General features: G+C 42.2%; 1 protein-coding gene across 1 annotated transcript in view; it reads left to right on the top strand.

The window, feature by feature from the left end:
- AOAH (acyloxyacyl hydrolase) overlaps positions 1 to 20,753 on the top strand; it is a 73,322-nt gene that overhangs the window by 21,260 nt on the left and 31,309 nt on the right. Inside the window, 7 exon segments of the mRNA XM_027451438.3 lie at positions 6,384 to 6,443; positions 11,734 to 11,804; positions 12,955 to 13,015; positions 13,504 to 13,574; positions 14,207 to 14,255; positions 14,689 to 14,737; positions 15,846 to 15,940. Coding sequence (XP_027307239.2) covers positions 6,384 to 6,443; positions 11,734 to 11,804; positions 12,955 to 13,015; positions 13,504 to 13,574; positions 14,207 to 14,255; positions 14,689 to 14,737; positions 15,846 to 15,940 — 456 coding nt within the window.

Genomic DNA, 20,753 nt, shown 5'->3' on the forward strand with positions numbered 1-20,753 from the left:
TTGGCAGACCGTGAAGCTCAGGGCAATTTCTAAAGGTCACAGCTAGCCCTGCACAGGCACAAAAGAGGCCAAGCCAAGGGGAAATGGGATGTGTTAGAAAGCAAGGGCAGCTTTTTAGCCAGTTTTAGGAGTTTGTCATAAACCTTTGCACCAAAATCAGGGTATTCTTACCCATCCTCCCTGTTTTTTTTGTTTTGTTTTGCTTTGTGGCTGTACATCAGGAAAAGCTCTCCCTTCCAAATGGTGGTTATGTCCTACTTTCTGTCAAGGCATATTTGCTTCTCACCAGGATTAAGGGAGCTCTATTAACAAAATGATTTCTTTACCCAGGCTTTAGTCTCCATCTTAGCGCGTTTGGTGCCCCTAGACAGCACAGCGAGATGGGAGAAGAGCAGGGCTCTGAATTCATGCTCAAGTGGTTGATAAATTGCCCACAGTAATTCCATGACAAGTCAGACTGGGTAAAGATGAATTACAGGTGGAGGAAAAAAAAAATTAATATACAGTCAGAGACACAGATGCATAAAATGCAGTTTACCTCACATTTGCTCCTTTGGTTTGTAATTTGATTGATCACTTCAGTTATATGAGCCTGCAAGTGCTGGCTCAGTCCCCTGCCAAGTATTTGAGCAAGACTTTAATACTAATGACTGCTTTGTTCAACAATATCGATTTTTCAGGTACTTCATTTATTCATTTAGACTTTTGGATGCACATTTTCCAAGAATTAGTATTGTGTTTGTACTGGCAAAGGGAGTGAAATGCAAGCTGAGCTACTTGCCCTTATAAAGCAGTATAATGTTCTGGTTTTAATTGTCTTTAACATGGTAAATATCAACACATAGCTGCTTTTTCAATCTAGTTTATTTTGATACGTTTCTGTGATGTTGCTCTAGTCGAAATCACATGTATCACAGAAAGAGCCATGTCTTCAGAGACCCAGCAAACTATCTGCATAATTGAGACGTTGCATACCATGTAAGTGGTATATGCACTATATCACTTCCCCAGTCTCTGACAAATTAGCTGAAATTAATTTTTTGCCAACCTGCCCGGAGCCATTAGTGCTCTGTGATTATTCTAGGAGACTTGGCTCCAACTGTGAATAAAAACCACTGCTCTCTTTCCATGGAGCAAAGCTCTCAGCAAGGAGCTGGAGGGCAGAGCCTCATCAGCAAGCTGCCTGGCAGGGCAGCCCCAGGCCTGAAAGAGGGTCGTTTTGGGAGCAAACCCTGATGTTGGTGGGGAGAAATGGAAGGATGATGAGGTGTTGGTGCAGATCACCAGCATGGCTGTGCAGTGCTGTGAGCAGATTTCACTTGGTGTGGGGTCCCGTGACCCCACCTCATTGCCACCAGTGGCCTATAGACCAGGGCTAGAAAGGCAGGTGCAAGTGTAGGCTCTCCCGCTGTATATTTCTTGTACTACCAGAGGCTGTCCTCTCCCTTTTGTATGAGAAAAGTGGCTCTGGGGACTCCTCCAAGTCAGGAGGCCAAATAACATGGTGCAGTTGAAGTGACATGTAGGTTTGCCGTTGGCAGCTGAGGTCTGGGCAGCATCTACAGTTGCTGTAACATGCCTTGTGGGTAAAGGTGCATCAACAGAGAATAGTTTAATGATGGCTGCAGTACTGCACAGAAGTGCTGCCAGTGGCTACGTCTATCCAAGCTACTTGGTTTAGGATGACAGGATATTGTTTTAGCTAAAAATGTTCATCAGCTCCAATGGTGGAGGACTTTCTGCACTGGGTCCTGTGACAGGGATTTTCCTTCACCAAGTGAAAAGGGCTGAAATAGGGTGAAGGTTTTGGCGCTGCTAGCCATCCTTGTGTTCCAGGTGGGGAGCAGATTTGCAGGAAGCTCATCTCAATTTCTCCCTAGATTGTGTTAAGCCAGCTGGACTATTCAGTTAAATGGCAATACTTAAATTGATTTTGTTCGGGCTAGAATAATGGCTTGATTTCAGCACTGGTGTCCTGCTGCTGCCAGTCTCCTGAACAGTTGGTGCTGGAAGGAGCTTTCATTCTTCTTTCTGCCCTTCAGAGTGCCTTTTTTGCTCCAGATTATTAGAGGCCTTGTGACTGCAGACTTTAGCTTCATCTCCAGTAGCAGAAATTTACTGGGAGTCATCTTGTATCAGCAAAAATATACATATTTATGCTAATGTCATTTTATTCTACCAAAGTAAGCTTCATTGCCACAAGCGCTGGTGCTGGTTCATGTCCCCACTGTCAGACCTTTCACTTTGAACAAAACAAAAGACACATCCCTCATGGACATTACTGTGGGCAGCCTGATCTTTGCAGCAAGCCTGGTTGTGCAGCTTGCATCTGAGTACTGTGGCTGGGATTCATAGTTTTTCTGGGTGACATGGACTGGCTGAGCACTTTGGTCATGTTACAAAGCCAATGCAGTGGAGTTAACAGAAGTTTTGTTTCTAGGGAAATGAGAACTAAAATGAAGGTATTTCACACATTTGAATAGGGATCTGTCCGTGGCCTTGCTAGGAGCCTCTTGCAAAAGATGTTTATGAAAAAAGAAAAGGATACAAACAGTTGGGCTAGATTGAGAGTGGCAGTCCTGGTCATAAAGAAGTGTCCAAAACTGTTCATGTCTGCCTGGGTGACTATCCGAGCAAGTGCATGCACACACATTTCAGCCAAATGAAGAGAGGTCTTTGGCATGCTCTTCTAGGTTTCCAGCTTGGGATCTCTCAGCTACAGCTCAGATTTTACAAACTAGAAGCCAACAAAGTCTGACTAGGGAAAGCAGCTGTTTAGAGTTTCATTGAATAAAAACACTGCTACTAGTTACTACTTTCTCTCATTCCTCTCCCTTTTTGAGTGAAAACGCAAACCACGTACCAGGTGGTGGGGCAGAACCAAGCTGTGGGGCGGGAGTGCTTCTGTGTTCCTGAGGAGACCAAGCTGCCAGCCAAAGGCAAATCTTGTCTCTGTGCCCTGTTTCCTTGCTTTGCAGCCATAGGCCATAAAGCAAGATGTTGGCAGGTGGGCTAGGGTCCTGGGAAGCCAGATCTCCTTTCTGGAGATAGGCAAAGCCTTCTGAAACGTGAAGTGTTTCTGCTGCAGTCAGAACTGAGCCCTGAAGAAACATCTGACAGGCAAGCTAAAGAAGGCAGCACTTGTTTCTCCCCTTTTACTTTTCTCTCACCATTGTCTCTGCTCTCATTCATTAGCAGAAAATAAAATGCAAAACTAAAACACCAGAATCCTAACCTTCCGTGAAAGAAACCAGTGTTTGGGGCAGGAGAATGGCAGGCAAGAGTGTGAGGTCAAGGTGTTGCTCATGGAGGCCAGCTCTGTGTTTTGCAGAGGCCAAGGAGAAAAAATAAATCCAAATGTGGCTCCCAGAACACACAGAGTCCAAGTCTAAAAGAAACAAGTGGATTAAAAGGGCTGGAAATCAAATTAGTTCTCCGTGGAGGAGAAAGCTCTGAGTCAAGCCTTGCATGTTTTAGATCTGGGCTTGCACAGAAGGTCCCTATTTTGATTTCTGAGCATGTGTTATTTGGTTTGTCTGTCCCATGCAATTGTAATGATTCCCCTTAAAGCCTCTGCAGGATGAAAGCTGGGAGCTATAGAACAAATCCCATTTTTGCTGGTGCTGCTTAACGAGTTCTGCAATGTTTTTGTACCTTGATATGCCTATTCCTGGTAAAAAGATGATAAAAAGGAGTTAGAAAGGGAACTGTTGGAATGTTTTGTAAATATCTGCTCTCCTATCTAGCCAGGATAGAGCGAGCTAACAAGGATGATAAATGAGAGACAGTTAAAGTTGCTTTGTGTACTTGTTTATGATGAGGAATAGATCTGTTTACAAATAATAATAATAATAAAGCTGGGAATACCAGGGCTCTGTGGAGGGCATTAAAGGAAGGTAGCGACTGAAATCCCAGTGATCACCCCACATCCTAGCCTCATCCATGGCATGGCCACCTTATGCACTACGGCAGCAATCAGCTGGCCAGGCTGAGCTGATTTGGGTGGATGGGGCTGGCTGCTGTCTAGGCTCCGCACACCCGTGTCCATCAGCTGCCAGAGCCCTGGGAGCCCAGTCCTGTCCTTTCTCTTACACTTTCTCAGCACTGTATTGCTGTAGCTGTCTAAACTGTGTGCTGATGCATTGCTGCCAAGAGCAGGAAACATTTCTCCCTTCCTGCCCAGCAGAAAGGGTTTGATGAGCCTTACCTCCTTGGAAACTTTTCATACATTGTATTCTATTTTAAGCCAGTTTCCTCATCTGAGCATCAATGTCTTTTATTGCAGAAAAGACAGCAACTGGCAGCACACACAATATAACTGTTGCAAATGCAAGATACATGTTTGATTTTGGGGACAGAACTTGCCCAGTGGGATGGAACTAGAAAACATTATCTTGGCTCCTTCCTAGCATCTCTCATCTATTATTTGTGACATACCCACATTTTTATAAGACTAGAGACACAAAGATGGTTTACATGTGTATAAAGCACTTAGAAGTCTGTGTTCCTTGCTGCTTGTTCTTATTTTTCCTTATGCTTTTCTATTGTTAACCATAAATTTTTGACCCTTGAATCTCTCACTTAATTAATTTGCTTTGATGATTGCCTAAATCAATTATTATGACATGCTAAATTTTATCCACGGTAAAAAATGTTGATAATGGTTACTTGAAATGCAAATATATGCTGCTTTAATATTCCAAGCTGGCATGCCCGCTGTTCACTAAGGTGCTGTCACTTAAGGGATATTCTCTTTCTTTTAGAAATGCTTTAGTACTTTATACTGTAGGCTGGGCTGTAGGAGGAACTGATGAGAGGTCATCTTCTGACAGAACATTTTGTCCTTACTAACCATTTTGATAAGAATCAAAGTGCTAATATATTTGTTACACACCGGTATGTTTTTTTTTCTTTCCATTTGAGCGAATTTCAGAAGTAATTGATTATTTTTTTTAAGCCAAACATCAAAGCCCACAGAACAAAAGCAGTTCTTTTTTTCTGAATGAGGGTAAATGAGCGGTACTTTCAGCCTTCTTTGAGCTAAATGCTGAGGGAAAAGGCAGTGGCCTTCATGCAGACCAAGTCTTCATAGATATTACTGTTTGCCAAGATAGCCTTATAAAAGCAGGACAGTATATGGGATCTATCATCATTGAGATGGAATAATGTTGTCCAAAAAGGAGAATGGAGCAGCAGGAGGAAGCATGGTGATGATAATTCACCAAAAGCAAATGCTTTTGCCTGAAGTTTGCACACAAATCTGCAAGCTGAGATCATCTTGGGGCACCCAGCTGCTGTCTGTCATATTAACAGGGTTTCCTCGTGTGTGGTATCCCTGCTGCTCCCCAGGGACGTTTCTCAGTGCTTGGCAGTCCCCAGCTGTGGTAACCATCAGATGGTGCACGTTCAACCACAGCCCTGCCACACTGTACATGGCATGGCCATCTTCCTGCTGGCCGCAGGTTCCTGGCTGTCCCTTGCACTCGCAGTTGGTGTGTTTTGCGAGAAATTTCCTCTCCTCCTTTGAGGAGGATGTGTGTTACCTGGGGGGGAGCTTGGGGAATTGAGGTATCACTGGTAGCTGATGTCTTTGTGTTCCATGGCCTCATAATGGCCAACTGATGTTCGATTTTCAAGGATGCCTTTCCAAGGTCTTTTCTAGCCCTGTTTTCAATAGTCCTCCCATTCTTCCTTTCTGTTTAAATTCAATTATCCTCATTTTGAAAGAATCCCGAAACACTGCTTCAATGCAATTTTATATGACCCAGCAGTAAGGCAATTCTTGCTGTTGTCAGCAAGTACTTTCCCTCCAGGACAGGTATTCCCAGAATGAAGAGATGACATTCCTAGAGTCCAACCAGGAGGTTTGCCTTTCAGGTGTTATTCCCTCTTGTCCTGCACTCTGGCTGTTTCTCTGCTGGGATGAACCTCAGACGAGGATAGCCCCCATGTGTGCAAGACCATACTCTACCACAGCAAGGCAACACAAACATAACCCTTTTCCGACCATCTAACGAATGGGTTACTTTTCTGCAGGAATCATGGAGAAGCTGGTTTTCTACAGCTCATGTGATTCAGTCAGTTTAAAAGCTGAAATTCATATCCTGATCTGGACTATCCCTCAGGAAATAAATGATGCCCTGGAGCAAAATAAATGAACTCTTGCCAATGGATTTTCATATTGGGTGATCAGATAATTGATTGTTAGTCCAATAAAAAGTAGAAGATGATGCGTTTGTGAACTCATACATCATTTTTGTGCTGTGACTAATAAAAATAAAAAAGGGGAGAAAATCTGAGATACTGTGAACCTGATCTGTTTGTTTGTTTTGTTTTGTGTTTTTTGTTGTTGTTATTTTGTCTCTTTTTTCTTGCTTTCCTAGGTGGGACTGAGTACTGCAATATGGAAAGCAAAAAGGATTTTGAAGACTTCCAAGGATCTGGTAAGAATTCAGTGGCACTAGGGTGTTTTACACTGTACTTGCATTTTATCAAGGTCCTTGCTTATTTTGGCTAATTGTGAACCCATCTGATCATCATAGAATTGGATGCTGACTTGCTCCTAGCTTGTGTAGGATCATCTCTATCAAGTGAGACTGGAAAGAAGGAGATGGAGATTATAGAGAGGAAATCTGTGCAGCAGCTGAGGACATTGCATCTGTTGGCTCCATAGTGTAGCTCCGCACTGAGGCACTCACTTGTGAAAAATACAAGCATATACACATTTTGTTTAGATTTTTTTCAAAGTTAGGTATTTTCCACTCAGCCTTGTGCTGTGACCTTACTCCCAGAGATGCATCCTTCCTTCAAACTTCTGTCAGTGTTTATCATTGCTGAGCCTCAGCTCCTCCTCATTTCAAGCTTCCCCTTTGCTATCCCTGCCTTGCCCTTGTGGCCATTTGTAGGGGGAAGTCTCATGAGCTGCCTTGCTGCCTCAGAGCACAGTGAGTGCTCTTTGGAGTTGTCTGAAATTCAGGCAGTGGCCTAACTGCAAATTCTACTTAGTTTTTCCTTTCTGTGCCTCTAAACTTGAAAGCTGGGATTGGAAATTTTCTGCCTCCGTCAGCTTTGCAGATTATAGTAGATCTCTTCTCAGAGGCAGAGAAGAGAAGAGCAGTTTTTATTCTAATTTATGAAAGTCTGCTCAGCTATAGAGTTTGCTTCCAGTTGTCTTCATGCACTTAACCTAGAGCAAACGTTTTTTGTTCTTTGTGAAGAAATTATTGATGTTGCTTCTTCCTGAACCCTCACTGTGATGCTACTCACAAAAATGAAAATTGAGGTGCCTAATTAGCCTTCGGGCAATTGCCAAATTGTGATGCCAGAGAAGTAAACAATGCACTGGAGAGATGGGTCTCATTTCCTGCAGAACAGCAAGCAGCAGGATCTTATTCATTTTCCTTCCTATTTGGTGCTGTGCTTCTGATGGCTTGAGATTTCCGCTCAAATTACATGCCATTCCTAATCCCCTTCCCAAGTCCATGTGCTAATGCCTACAGCACTCAGTGACACTGAGTCAAGGAGGACCTCGCTGTCGGACTGAGCCTGGGCACAGGTGTGGGGATGGAGAGGGATCGATGTGCAACTGCGGCTTCTCAGGATGCAGGGCTCCTTACCTCCTTTGCGTGCACTCCACAAGCTGGAATGAGGAGGGCGATCCCTTCTCTTTTCTACCCTTGGCATGCCAGGCTGCATCCATCGTGTGGCAGGCTGTGGCTGGCCTCCATGGGCCATCCATACCATGTCCTTTGGGCTCTCCAAGGTAGGCTGGTATTAGTTCTTGGCACAATGGGGTCTCTTCCAACTTGCTAACGCTCTCCTGTGTCCTCAAAGCTGCTCCACAATGCCTCTATGCCTCCTTGTTCTCTATTGCTGTGCCCTTGGCCTCTTTCAGCTCCTACTTGCCTGTTATCAGCAGGAAGGATGAGCAAGCTGTGCCCTGGCTAAATACAGTGTGGCGGAGCTGGGCTTCAGTGTATTTCTAAGCCTACATAACTGCACAATATGAGGTCAGTTCAGATTAAAACAAATAGCATGTCATTGCTTGGGCTTCTCCTGCAGTTATTCCTAGTGTGTTTCTTGAAATGATCCTTTTAGAAACACATTTAAAAGCTAGAAAATTTAAAATAACACTAAGGGCATAACTCTCTTGCAGCTTCCCCTTCACCTGGGTTGCAGTTAATTTCATCTGAAACCCAGAAAAGCAATATAGTAAGAAGCAGAAAGGAATGTCACCAGGAGAGCACAGTGTGTATTGCCCTGCATAAGCCCCATAGCCCAGAATGGCAATGTGTGATGAAAGCTGGAGGATCCGAGAACCCCATGCCTGTGGTAGGACATCTCTGCATCCAGGCCAGAGAAGATAGAAAAGCATTCACTGGGTCTCTTTTGAGCTTTGGCCCATATTGGAGGGAAACAACAAGTAATATCTGTGCATTCTTCCCACAGCCACTGTTTTGGGTTCTTTTGTACTGTGGTGTGTTTGGGGAAAGGACCCCCCAGCTTTCTGGAAAGATTCTTGCAAGCTAACTGTCCCCAGCTCTGCTTGGCAGCTGCATGCATGTGTGCATAAAACAGAAGTGATTATTGCTGTTGGCAAGGAGAATGGGAGGTCTGCCTGGTTGCCAGGGCCATCGTATTTACTGGGCATTTCTTAAGAACATTGTAGGTCTGGGAAAAAGAAAAGGTATTTTCCAGATGTAGAGTTCTGTTGAAAAAGGCTACAATCCAAAATATCTAATAAGTATCTCCATTCATTAAATGTAGTAAGCCATCTGACTGCTTTAGAACAAACACCAACAAACATCAGGGGCTTTTTTTTTTTTTTTATATATATAAAACCAATTAAAATAATAACTGAAATGTCATTATGGAATGCTACTAGGTATTGAAAAAAAGTTGTGTTATTAATCACTGTAAGCACCTCCAGCACTAACTTTTCTTATGGATGGAGAAGACATGAAGAGGCATATTTCAGCAACAACAGAGAAAAAAATACTTTAGGCAGAAGAGTTGTGGCATTAGCATTTAATGAGAGTAAGCTCCATGCGTACAGTCCTGTAGTGACTACATGTTGCCTGTAACTCACGCCTCTGCAGCAAGAGAAGTGGGAAGCCACAGAGGGAGCCAAAAGAGGCTGTAAGGCACAGCAGATCATGAACCAGCCTCTTGCTCACCCACTCAGGCTACTCAAAGAAAGTAGCCTGCCTCTTCCCTAAGACATGTTTTGCAATTTTAGCATGGTTTGGCTAGGAATGTCTGCTCACCTGTGCTCTTCTCTCTTACATGTGCACACAAAAATTATCCCTGTGCTCCTTTGCTGCCTTTTAAGGCCATGTAAGCAGAGTCAAAGAGTTACACCCTGCTTACTGTGAGGACACAAAGGCTGGGGACCCAGCAGCTGCTGCAGACAACTTCTGCAGCTAGTCCTCAAAGCCCAGTTCAGCATAACCCATACTTCTCCCATGACACCATCATGCCAAAGCTGGGAAGTCTGCTGGGGCTGTAGGATTGTCTCCGTTTGAAGCTAACAGAGCTCTAGTTGGCAGCAGTTTTCACGACTAGCTGAGAAAAAGGCAGGAAAGGTTTTATTCTACTTACAGCGAAGGGTAAACTTTAAGTGAAGCCTGAGAGCAGAATAAAAGGAGGTCTGCTTTATTAATTTATTTCTTGGAAGCCATGTAGTTTGTATTTCTGGCAGAGTTTCGGCTCTGGATGCCTTAACTTCAAAGACTTTGCCTGCTGTGATTTAGGCTGAAGTGAGAAGCCAACAGCTCAAATGAAGACAGCGCAAATCTTAACATGATGGAAAGCTTTAAGAGCCTCTAGTGTTTTTCTAGGCAGCCCTGGGATTAGTCCTACATGGAGGAAGTGGGGGAAGTGGTTTCTTTCTTCTTTCCAGGAAGGTGTACAGAGGTTTGGTTTGCAAAGCACTTTGAGAAAACTGGCATCCTGCTTTTGTGCCTCCCAGTCACTGCCTACCTGGCCATATGTGCATAGGCATGTACACCCTCCACAGCTGGGCACTGTCATTGCACAGTAGAAGAGACGGAATTAAAACCTCCACTAAAATCGTGCCACTAAGCTATGTGGTTGGTTAGATGGCAAACAATGTGGTAGCAAGGTAAAAGCATGATATTTGCAGAGGGAGGACCAAGTGTGAAGTGAAGGGCTGCATTCCTCTTGCCCAAGACCTCATCCAGCCTGGCCTTGAACACCAGGGATGGGGCATCCACAGCTTCTCTGGGCAACCTGTGCTAGTGCCTCACCACCCTCTGAGTAAAGGATTTCCAACCAGCATCTAACCTAAATCTTCCTTCTTTTTAGTATAAAACCATTCCCCCCTCATCCTGCCACTGTTTCCCCATGTCATTTGAGTTTGACAGAGCTGAGGAGAGTTAACTGGGGTTTTCCGCAGGTTTCTTGTCTCTTGGCTCCCCTGAGTCCTCCTTTTTTCTTCCTGCTCTGAACAGAGTGGGACTCTCATCTCCAACACTCCTTGTTGCCTATCCAAGCGAACACCTTCCTGCCTTTGCTGGAGCTGCAGGGCCGAGCCGCCTCTGCCCTGCAGTGACACCTCAGAGCCCTCCATCATTCAGAACTTTATATGCTGAAGTTACTGCCCCTTATGGCAATTAGCAGCCTTTCAGTGTCCTCTTCAGAGTTGTATCCAACACTTGCATTCTGTTTTATGTTAGATTTGGGTTGTAATCTGATTAGCACAAGAACCATCTTACTTTTCTTCTGTGTATGCAAAGTGTGTAACACAAGGGATTGGCCCAAGGATAGAAGTGCTACGGCAATATAAATAATTACCCTCCTTTGCATAAAGTAATGAGTATGTCCACCTGCTCAACTGTATCATATTTACATGCTGAATACAGCCTTAGTGAGTACAGTTAATTAGACTGTGCACTGACTATCCCTCTGTATTTATTGGCCACCTGAACACCCTTCGTGTTTAAAGACCACCTGAACTTATGAAACCACATTAACAGCACATTTGTGGGGTTGATCTCCAATGCAGCACGGTGTTCTGTAACCTGAGAGTTAACTAGGAAGGTCTCTTTCTCTCCTGAAGCTTCCTGGATTGGCCCACAGTTATGGTGTACTCATGATGAAAGAGTTTATCCTGCAACAGCTGCCTTTTACAGCTTGCAGGGCTGGCCAAGATAAAAGCTAGTTATGAGATTCCCAAGTAAAAAAATCTCATGAAAAATCAAGGACATTCTATGCAAACACTGGATCCTCCCATTTCTCCCCTTTTTGGGGTTACTTTTGAGTTTTGGCTTATCCAAAGCTCCCCACCAAGTGTGCAGAAACCAGCCTTTTAGTCTCAATGTGTGCTCCCGTTCACTAGTTCTGCACTAAGTATCAGACACTGTTGTGTTTATCCAACATGAGAACTGCGGTTTTTATGAGAGGTGAAAAAAGTAACTTTGGTACATGACAGGAGACAGCTTCATGAGAGCTTCTTCCATTTAGCTTTACAGCTTTCTGAAAATAAGCGTTGTTGGTTTGTGAAATGTTCAGTTGAAATCCCAAAGTTGACTGCTGTGTCACATCTAAATCCTCAAATCCTCTGGCATGTAGCATCTTTAGTGGAGTTTTTGGTGTTTTCAGATGTTGTTAGGCAGAAAACATGATGTAGCTCTGAATTTGACTGTTACAATATCCCAAGCCATGCGGCCTCTATGAACTAATATATTCATCTTTTATCTTCCTCCCCTCCAGAAAAGCACCACGAGGTTCTCAAATCTATGTGCCTTTCCTCTTCTGGCTAACCTATGTGAGAAGATTAAATAGTACGTATAGAGTTTTCAGTCCTCAACCAGTAACAGAGTATGGTACATTCCTTTCTTTCAAAAAGAAAATTTTCAGCTTAACAAATCTCCCTATGCTTTACTGCTGTTTCTTTCCTTCTTCACATGACCACTGTCCAGGCAGTACAAAGGGGGCTTGCAGAGGGTTCAGGCAGGTGCGAGTGCTTGGAGAAATCCCTGTGCTTTTGCAATACTTAAAATATTTGCATACATATAGTTAGCAGTCCTGAGAGTACAAATATACTCTTATGTAGGGCTGAGCCCTCACTTCATACACACAAAGATACCACACCTCCAAGTGTGAGCTGTTTTTCTCCTGAGACTTCTTGAGTCATAGAAATGTCTCCGTTGTGTTATTCACCAAGTTGTGCTGCCCACAGCTCAACTCCAGAAGCCATACTCTACTGAGCTGAGGGCAAGCAGCAGCTACATAACTCTGTGAGGAATACCAATTAATATGAAATAAGAACAGCTTCATGTCACTGCTAGCTTAGAGTCAGAGTTCAAAGAAAGGGCAAGGACATCATCTGGGTTATTTCTCCTAAAGCATATTTTTTACCTGACAATATAAGCATTTGTTTGTGCAACTTGGTATGCAAATGGCAAGTCTTCTAGGCCTGTCACAACAGAAGAGAGATGGCATAAGGAGATGAAGGATACATATCAGAATGAGTGTATGCCATTTATTTGTCAGAGAAGAAGGCTTCCATCATCATAAAACCCCATTCTGCAGTTCTTTCCCAGGTAGAAGATTTCTGTTAATACTACATATCTAGCAGATTGCAAGATGTGCCAGGCTGAGTTTGGTATTTATGTCCAAAAGTGATAGTTACTTTTACTGCAGATTTGATGCCCCAGCTTATTCTAGACACTGAGGATTCAATATCGCAGCTACACAGGAGTCTATCAGCTTCGCCTCTGGTGCTCACTCAGCAGATATTGAAAGAAATCTGGATTTGCTCCTTTGGGCAGAATCGCTTTGCTGAGGTACAAGCACAGAACTAAAACTGAATGTGGAGCTGTGAAGAGCATGGAAGCTATCATCTATTCTGAACTTTTTTTTTCTTTTTTTTTCCCTGAATAGGTTTCCTTCCATCTGTTAACACGGTGTTTGTTGTTTTTGTTTTTGCAGTGTCATAAGAAACAAACTACCTTTTGAAGATTTTGATGGAGATAAATTTAGTACTTTCCCAGTAAGCAAAGCCTTTTCTTTGGTACAATAATCCCTTGATAATGAGAATGTATATGAGATTCCTCCTACTTTCTGCAAAGCCTTATTCATTCATGTGAAAATAAGTGAAATCTAAAGAGTTTTTTCCTCTTTTTTTTTTTTTCTGGATGAAAAAAAATCATTCATTTATGTCATTTGGGGAGATGTACACACAAAGCTGGGCTCCCTGCAAAAGCAAATTGCTCTGCTGCAAAGTGGTCTGTTTATTGAATTTAAACGAGGTAAAGTAACATCAAGTTAAAAAAAAATATATAAGAAAATTGCCAGTTTGTTTTATTTTAGCACCAAAGTGCGCAAGGTGTCATTTTTTAAAGCTTAGGTTCTGGAATACAACCCATTTAGTGGGCTTTATTCCTGCACCTTGAGTTAGATTTTCATTTTAGATACCTTAAATTCAAAGTGCCAGGGTAACAATGACCATCCTATTTGCGTGCTTCTCCTGTCTTTTAGACATTGCGGGGCTATCACTGGCGAGGCAGAGACTGCGATGACAGAAACACAATCGTGTACCCTGGCAGACGGTAAAGCTTTTAAATATTTTAAATAATTTAATTATTTCTAATACTTGTGGCATTGTGAAGAATGAGTTCCATATTTGTTTTTGGCAAAACTCCGGGAGGGGACACCACTGCTTTGTGCTTAATTTCACTGTGATGGAGATGAGAGGGGATGGCTGAGACCAGGGATGGGAGTGTATTAGCCTGAGGGGTGAAAATCTGATGTGTTTTGTGCGTACCATGCTTGTCATCAGTGCCAAGAGGGAGGCTGTGCTCCAGCCCTCATGCACTGAATTTGGAGTCAGGGGTTTGGTGAATTTCAACAAAAAAATCAAAAAGAAGGAAAAGGGCGGGGAAAAAAGGACAGGTCTTCTGCAAAAGTCGTCCCCATTCACTTCTCCAAAGTGGAAATGCAAACTGAGTGGGTAAGTTGCATTTGACATCCTCCTGTACTGACTTCAAATTAATATTTCATTTTGCAAGAAAAATTACCTCTCCTGGACTTAAATGGAAAATAAGCACCATTCTGTGGAGAAAGGAATTTCTAATTATTTGCTATTCTTCATAGAAAATGGCACAAATGATCTGATTTCCTTCAAAGCCTCTTTTTTCTTTATTTTCTGTAACACTGTATATCTTTTGTAACTCTGTTTTAGTCCTGATAATTGGGATGTGAAAAGTGACTCTAACTGCAATGGCATATGGGTAAGTAAAAGAAGTTGCCTTTTCAAATTCTTTCCTGATTACCTCTTTTTTTTTTTTTTTTTCCCTCCTTTTGAATTAGTCCATAAATGGGTGGATTTTTTATTATTCTGGCTTATCAACTGATTTGGATTATTCCATGTATTTACTGTCTTGGATATTCCAAGTAATAAAACTGTATTTATTAAACTATAAGGAAACAGAGTAAGCAGATATGAGAGATTGTTTATTGATGTTTATGATTATTTAAATTATAGCTATTATAATTAAAATGTATACACACTTATTAGAATAAGTTAATGGAAAGTGTTGCTGTTATGATGCAATGCTTCCTACAGGCAAACATTCAAGACATAACTTCTCAGTCTCTGTTTTGTACTAGCATTTTTCAGGCACTTGATAGAGACTTTCATCTGCCTTTTCTCTCCTCCAACAGGGTGTGGATCCAAAGGATGGAATTCCCTATGAGGAGAAATTCTGCAAAGGTGAATCTTTACAGTCACTGCAAGAAGCAATTTGTATTTTGTATTCATTTCATAAATATTTTAGTATTTGCATGGTCATTACCAATGTAGGGGAAAGAAAATGGGTTTCACAACTTTATGAAAAAGGAAAATAGCACACATCCTTTTTTCTTGTTTAATCTTGAAGATGGGCAGAAAGAACCTGTGAACAGCACGGGCTGCTGGTAATATTCTGTTAAAAGCTAGTGTGGTTATTATGTTGAAATACATAGATCAGGGACACCAGCAAATGGAGTCATTGCCTCTGACTGAGCCCAACTGAGGAAGCAGTTGGGTGTCCATGTGTGCCCAGGTGGACCCACTGGTGTGCCAGCAGTGCTTCTGCTAACCTTATCTCCCAGACAGCAGTGTGGGTGTGTAGGAGTGTGCACGCACACAAAGAACACCCTCACTAAACCACCACTGGCTGCTCACCTTGCGTGACATTTGCACCAAAGCCCTGAAGGTAAGGCATTGCCTGGCAAGCCTTTCCAACTTTTTTCAGTGAAAGGCAATCTTCAAATTTATGAAGAAGTTTGATTATATATATATAATATATACATAATTACCAAACTGCCAGATTGTTCCAGCAGAAATGCTTGTGTGAGTAGTGCACCCACCACCAAGTCCTGCTATAAAGAGCTCTGAGTGCTTTCCTGAGTAATCCCATTTAACTAAATGTTTAAGTATCTTTCATACATATTCTATGGGTAGTAAAAATAAATGTTGGCTGAACAGCAGAGCCTGTGCTGAAATAACATCCTTGAGTACAACGAAGATTTTTTTTTTCTGATTAGCAAATTCTCTCCCTGCTATTCATGTATTCATGCCCAGTACCCAGGTGTTGCCCTAGGGTTGCCTTTTAGTATGTGTTTTTTTTTTTTCTTTTTTTCTTTTTTTTTTTTTTTTCTGCAGGTGGTGTGAAAATCCCATTGCAGGGCTTGAACATTTTGGCCATACAAAGGGTGGTGTACTCAGACTCCATCAGCTGCTCTTCAAGCACTGCTCTCCATGCTCTGCCTCATTGTGCTTATAGGGGTGCTATATCTGCCAGGGCCATTTCATGCCATTAATCAAGTGTGTTTATTAGGTGCAGACTCACGAGGTGTTGTGCTGTTGGGAGACTCAGCTGGCGCGCATTTCCACATCCCCCCTGAGTGGATGACCGTCACGCAGATGTCAGCGGTGAGAAATTGCACACAGTTTGTCAAAACTGCTGCTTGCTTTCTCCCCTCTGCCACGGATCGAGGCGTCTGGTTTTGAAATACGTGTTCGGGGCTGTTTTCCCTCATCATTGGCATATATGAAATAGGATGGGGAACTCGAGCATGCAGGCTCTGAGGCTTGTTGCACAAATATGTCTGCAGATGTGTGGGGGTCACACAGGAGTTTGCAATAGACTTGTCCTAAAGGAAATGGTTTCTGTAACAACGGTAGAGTATCACCAGCACAGTGACTTCTATCTTTGGGGAGTATTCCAACACTTTCCATTTCAACAAAATGTGCCTGGCTGTGAATTACGCTGAGATTCAGCTGTTGCAGGTCACTGATGTGAATGATATAACAGGAGAAAAGATCATTCAAGCAAAGAGTAATTGGAAAGGGGAGAGATAAATTCACTGGCATGCTCCCATCCTTTGTTGCTGTTCACTCCCACGAGCCCCACTACCCAGAGCTGGTGTGGCTCCCTGGCCAGGGAGGACTGTTGTCTTTCCCTGTATGAGGGCCCTGTTGCAAGGATGAGCAGATTGCCTCTGCCTGTTATCCCTGGGGAACACCTGCTACTCCTCCATTGGCCTCTGTGGAAAAGTGATCTTGAAAATTTCATGAAAACAATCCTTATTCCAAAATTTCAGGAAGTGATGGTGCTTTTGGAGGTTTGAGAGTTTCATGCATTCTCCCTCTTTTGCTCCCAGAGCTGAACTGATTTAAATATTGCCAATTAGCAGTTGTTTTTCTTTGTTAAACGTTTATGAGCAATAATTAGATGAATGACACTGATGACAGAGCTGATGATGAGCATAATAAATTAGCACTAATGGTAATTGATATTATCTTGTCTAATAAAGACAGTAATAACACTGATGGTAATGATTCTGGCAGTAACACTGGTGGTAGACCCACATAGGCAACAATAATTTCAGACTAGTCAGCATTTTATTATCACATATCTGAGGGTTTAGAAGGCATTTCTCTTCCTTGAAACTTGCTCGTCTTCTCTTGCTGGTCCACTAGTTGCATGGACCGAGAGCTGGTCATGGCATGAAGAGCCAGAAGCTTCGAGGTCTGGAGCTGGAGAGCAGATCACAAAGTGGGTTTTGGTGCCTGTTGTTACAGTCTGATGGACACTGAGCAACTTGTGTGGCTCTCTCTGTGCAAAATCCAAAAACTTTTCTCAGTATTAAAATCCAGTTGGCTGGCTTGCTGGGAAGAGCAAGGGCCATCTGGAAAAGGAGAAGTGTTTTTTTTTTTCCCCACAGGAAGGGTGCCTCAAGTCATGTCAAGGGAGGTTTAGATTAGATGTCAGAAAGAATTTCTTCACAGAAATGGTGGTCAGCCATTGGAAGGGGCTTCCCAGGGAGATGGAGTCCCCAACCCTGGAGGTATTTAAGGGTGTGTGAATGTTGTGCTTAGAGACATGGTTTAGTGGTGGATTTGCAGCATTACATGATGGTTGGACTCGATGATCTTATGGGTCTTTTCCAACCAAAATGATTCCATGGTTCCGTGATTCTAAGTTAGAGCTAAAGCCCTGCACCAGGGGAATGAGTGAGGACAGACACATTTCCCTCTAGGTTTTCTTCATCACTCCAGGAACTGGAGAAGCTAAATACAGCTGTTTGCGAACTTTCTTACTGACCTGGCAAAAATACAACAGTTAATGCAGAGATACAGAGTTCAGCGCTGTAAATGAACAAGTGTTTGAGCTCTAAAATATTACTTAATTTGCAGCTCACCCTAACTAAGAAAGTTGTCACCTGTGCACAAAATTGTTAACAAAGAAATTTCTAAGCTAATTCAGACTTTGCTGCTGCCTCCTTCTCTTGCTTGCCCTCTGTGTCTCACTCTTTGTGTGTGTGGAATAGCAATAGCAGCAGCCTACCCTGCTCTGGGGTCTTGTAGGTGCAATATTTCTTTCTCGTGTTAAATCCTGTTGGCAAATGTCCTTCATGTGTAGGTTTAATTAACAAATTAAAATTAAAAAAGAAAACAGTTATTTTTGAGCATTTGAAAAATTATTCCAGATATTTCTTCAAAGCAAGGGAAGAATGAAAGTGGGGAGTACTGTTGCATGCAAACACTTTGCAGAGAAATGTCTGCATGAGAAGTGTCCCTTCCTTCCTGTCATCCTCTTTCCCTCTTCTCTCTCTCATTGTCTCCCATTTGAAAAATGGAAAAATGAAAGGGTTAAAGCAGCAGGTCATGGTTTTCCATCCCTGTAAAAGCCAAGAGCTAGCAGTGTGATTTGAAGCTAGTCAAAGTGCACCTTTCATGGTCAATAGGCACCCATTTTTTCTCAGTACTAAGTCTTCCTTGAGGGGAATTTCTGAGTACATCTAGGGCTGGTTTTGTGACCAGAGAGAGCATGGAGTGTCTATGTCCTAATTGCAGAGAAACCATCCTCAGTTTGGGACCACAGCAATAATCTGATGTTCAGGCTCTATGAGGATAATTTGTTAGCCTCATCTACCTGTTGTTCACTGGTGCTATCAAGATCAAGATACTTCACTTTGATTCTGCCAAAATTTCTTTGATAAGACACATTGAAAAATTAGTTGATCAGATGGCTTCCTCTACGGTCAATACTAGAGTCAGTTCAAAGCTTTAATTTCCATTTCAATGGCATCTCAGCCCTCTGCATGGAATACCGAATAAGGCTTTCCCCCCCAAGAATTTTACCATGTTCCAGGGAAAGCTTTGTGTGCCTCTTAATTCAAATTTATGAAATTTAATATTGTGTTACTTATTTTCTGTATATTTATCTGTTTTTTATATTTCATATTTATCCTTACACTTGTTCACATATACAAGTGCTTACATATACAACTGTAAAGTAAAATTTGCACTTTAACAATTCTGCAGGCCCTCTTGTTAATCAGCACCACATCAGCAGCAGCTGTTAATTCTTGCTTTAGAGCTAATTAGGTGGGGAAATAATTTTATGAGAGAGAAGCTGAGAATTCAGTTAAGAGGCTCTGCAAAATGGGTGCTTCTCCTGATTATGCTACCATGCAAAGGAGCAGCAAAGTTGAACAAGGGAAAAATAAGAATACGAAAGAGAAATTTTCTCACTGAAGTGGGCTCAGGACGTCATTTGGGTAACTGGCTGATCAGCAGGGGAGTGACCAGATGGGCACCTAATTTGGTGCTGAACAGTTTTGGAATTCAGATCCCTGCTCTGTATTCTCATAGACCACTGCTGGGAAGCTGTTATATGGAAAGCTGTTCTATACTGGGCTTTGGATTTCTCTGTCAAGGTGGGAACCAGTCACAAATAAAGTTATCATCTCCCTTAGAGTACTTTCTTCGTCCCAAAAGCATATGGAGACTCTACTCACCGTGGAGAGTATTCATTACAAGGTGGACACATCTTTGAAAGCTATACTCAGATAGACATGTTATTTCTCCAGATCTGAAAGTTAGAGCCAACAACAACAAAAAAAAACTACCCTGTGTAGCTTTAGGAGAAGTCACAGGTACCTCAGTTGCAATGTTTCTGACCAACATGGTGCTGTCAGGTCTCAAAATCTACCCTATGAGTATCTGGCTGAGGTGCAGCAACACTGAGAAAATAACCTTAGGACCATCACTGAGGATACCTGCCTGCATGCTCCTGTGGAAGCAGCAGAGCACATGGCTCTGTCCTCAACCTCCCATAACACCATTAAATCCCCAAATAGTCATTGCACAATTACAGGGCGGGAGTTACTCAGATGTAAGAAGGGGCTGAGTCACCCTTATTTTAGCTTCCTTCTTGTCAACTGGTCTTGGGTTTACCAGCCCTTTCTCCTGTAGAAAAGTTCAGCAAGAATTGAGCTGAATGCTCATTCCTTTGACGTGAAAATTGTGACACTTAAAATAAAGACTAATGCAGTAGACATGCTTTTTATGAGGTTTAACAAAGCAGAAGATATACTGTTGGTTTTGTCTGTGGATGATGGTTTTTGTGGAAAGCTAATGTTAATAACACTAGTGTGTCTAGCAATAGATATTGCACTCCTGCTGCTCTGTCCATCTGCTTACAATTGACTTCCAAATAGCTACTAAATGCAGCATTTTTCTGTTGTTCGTCTGGGATATGAGCTTACATTTAAATCTCATTTTAGAGATCATTTTATCTGGAGATAAAAGCAATACATTTATAAATGTGCTGGAGATACCCTTTCTAGGAAGATGCATTTAAACACTCTTGGATCTCTATTTCATGCTAAATAAAGAGAAAAATAATTCCCACATATATCTGTAATCCACTATATCCACAAAATGTCTACTTGCCCACAAACTCAAAAGATTTCCAGGTTTCATTTAAATAATGGTTCATACTATATATTTCCCATGAAAAATAAAAAATCCCACCATAATTTCTTTACAAGTGAGTTAAAAGTGAGTTCAGGATATCCTGATCACTTATCTCTTTGAATTCTTTTCCCTCCCTCCCCCTGTTAGAAATTACAGCAATTTGATCTGTGAAAATCTTTTTAAAAGCGTTCTCTAGCTTTTTTCTAAATCCAGTGATTTGCAGGCAAGTTTCTCCCAACTAGCACTGTGATGACTAAGATGCTGTATATTGGAGGAAATAAGGAGGAAATAAGGAAATTTTACTAATTCCACATTTATATCCCTTGCAACTTTACAGAGAAAGTATAAATGCAATACGTGGTTTATAAAAAGATAGGATGCTCTCTCCTCACAAGCTCTAAGGTCTGCTTATTTTTATACGTAGAATACTATCTGAGCTACTGAATGCTATAAAGAGATTTTGAACATCATTAAAAAC

This window comes from Anas platyrhynchos, chromosome 2 (assembly GCF_047663525.1).
Source record: "Anas platyrhynchos isolate ZD024472 breed Pekin duck chromosome 2, IASCAAS_PekinDuck_T2T, whole genome shotgun sequence".
NCBI classification, from domain to species: domain Eukaryota; kingdom Metazoa; phylum Chordata; class Aves; order Anseriformes; family Anatidae; genus Anas; species Anas platyrhynchos.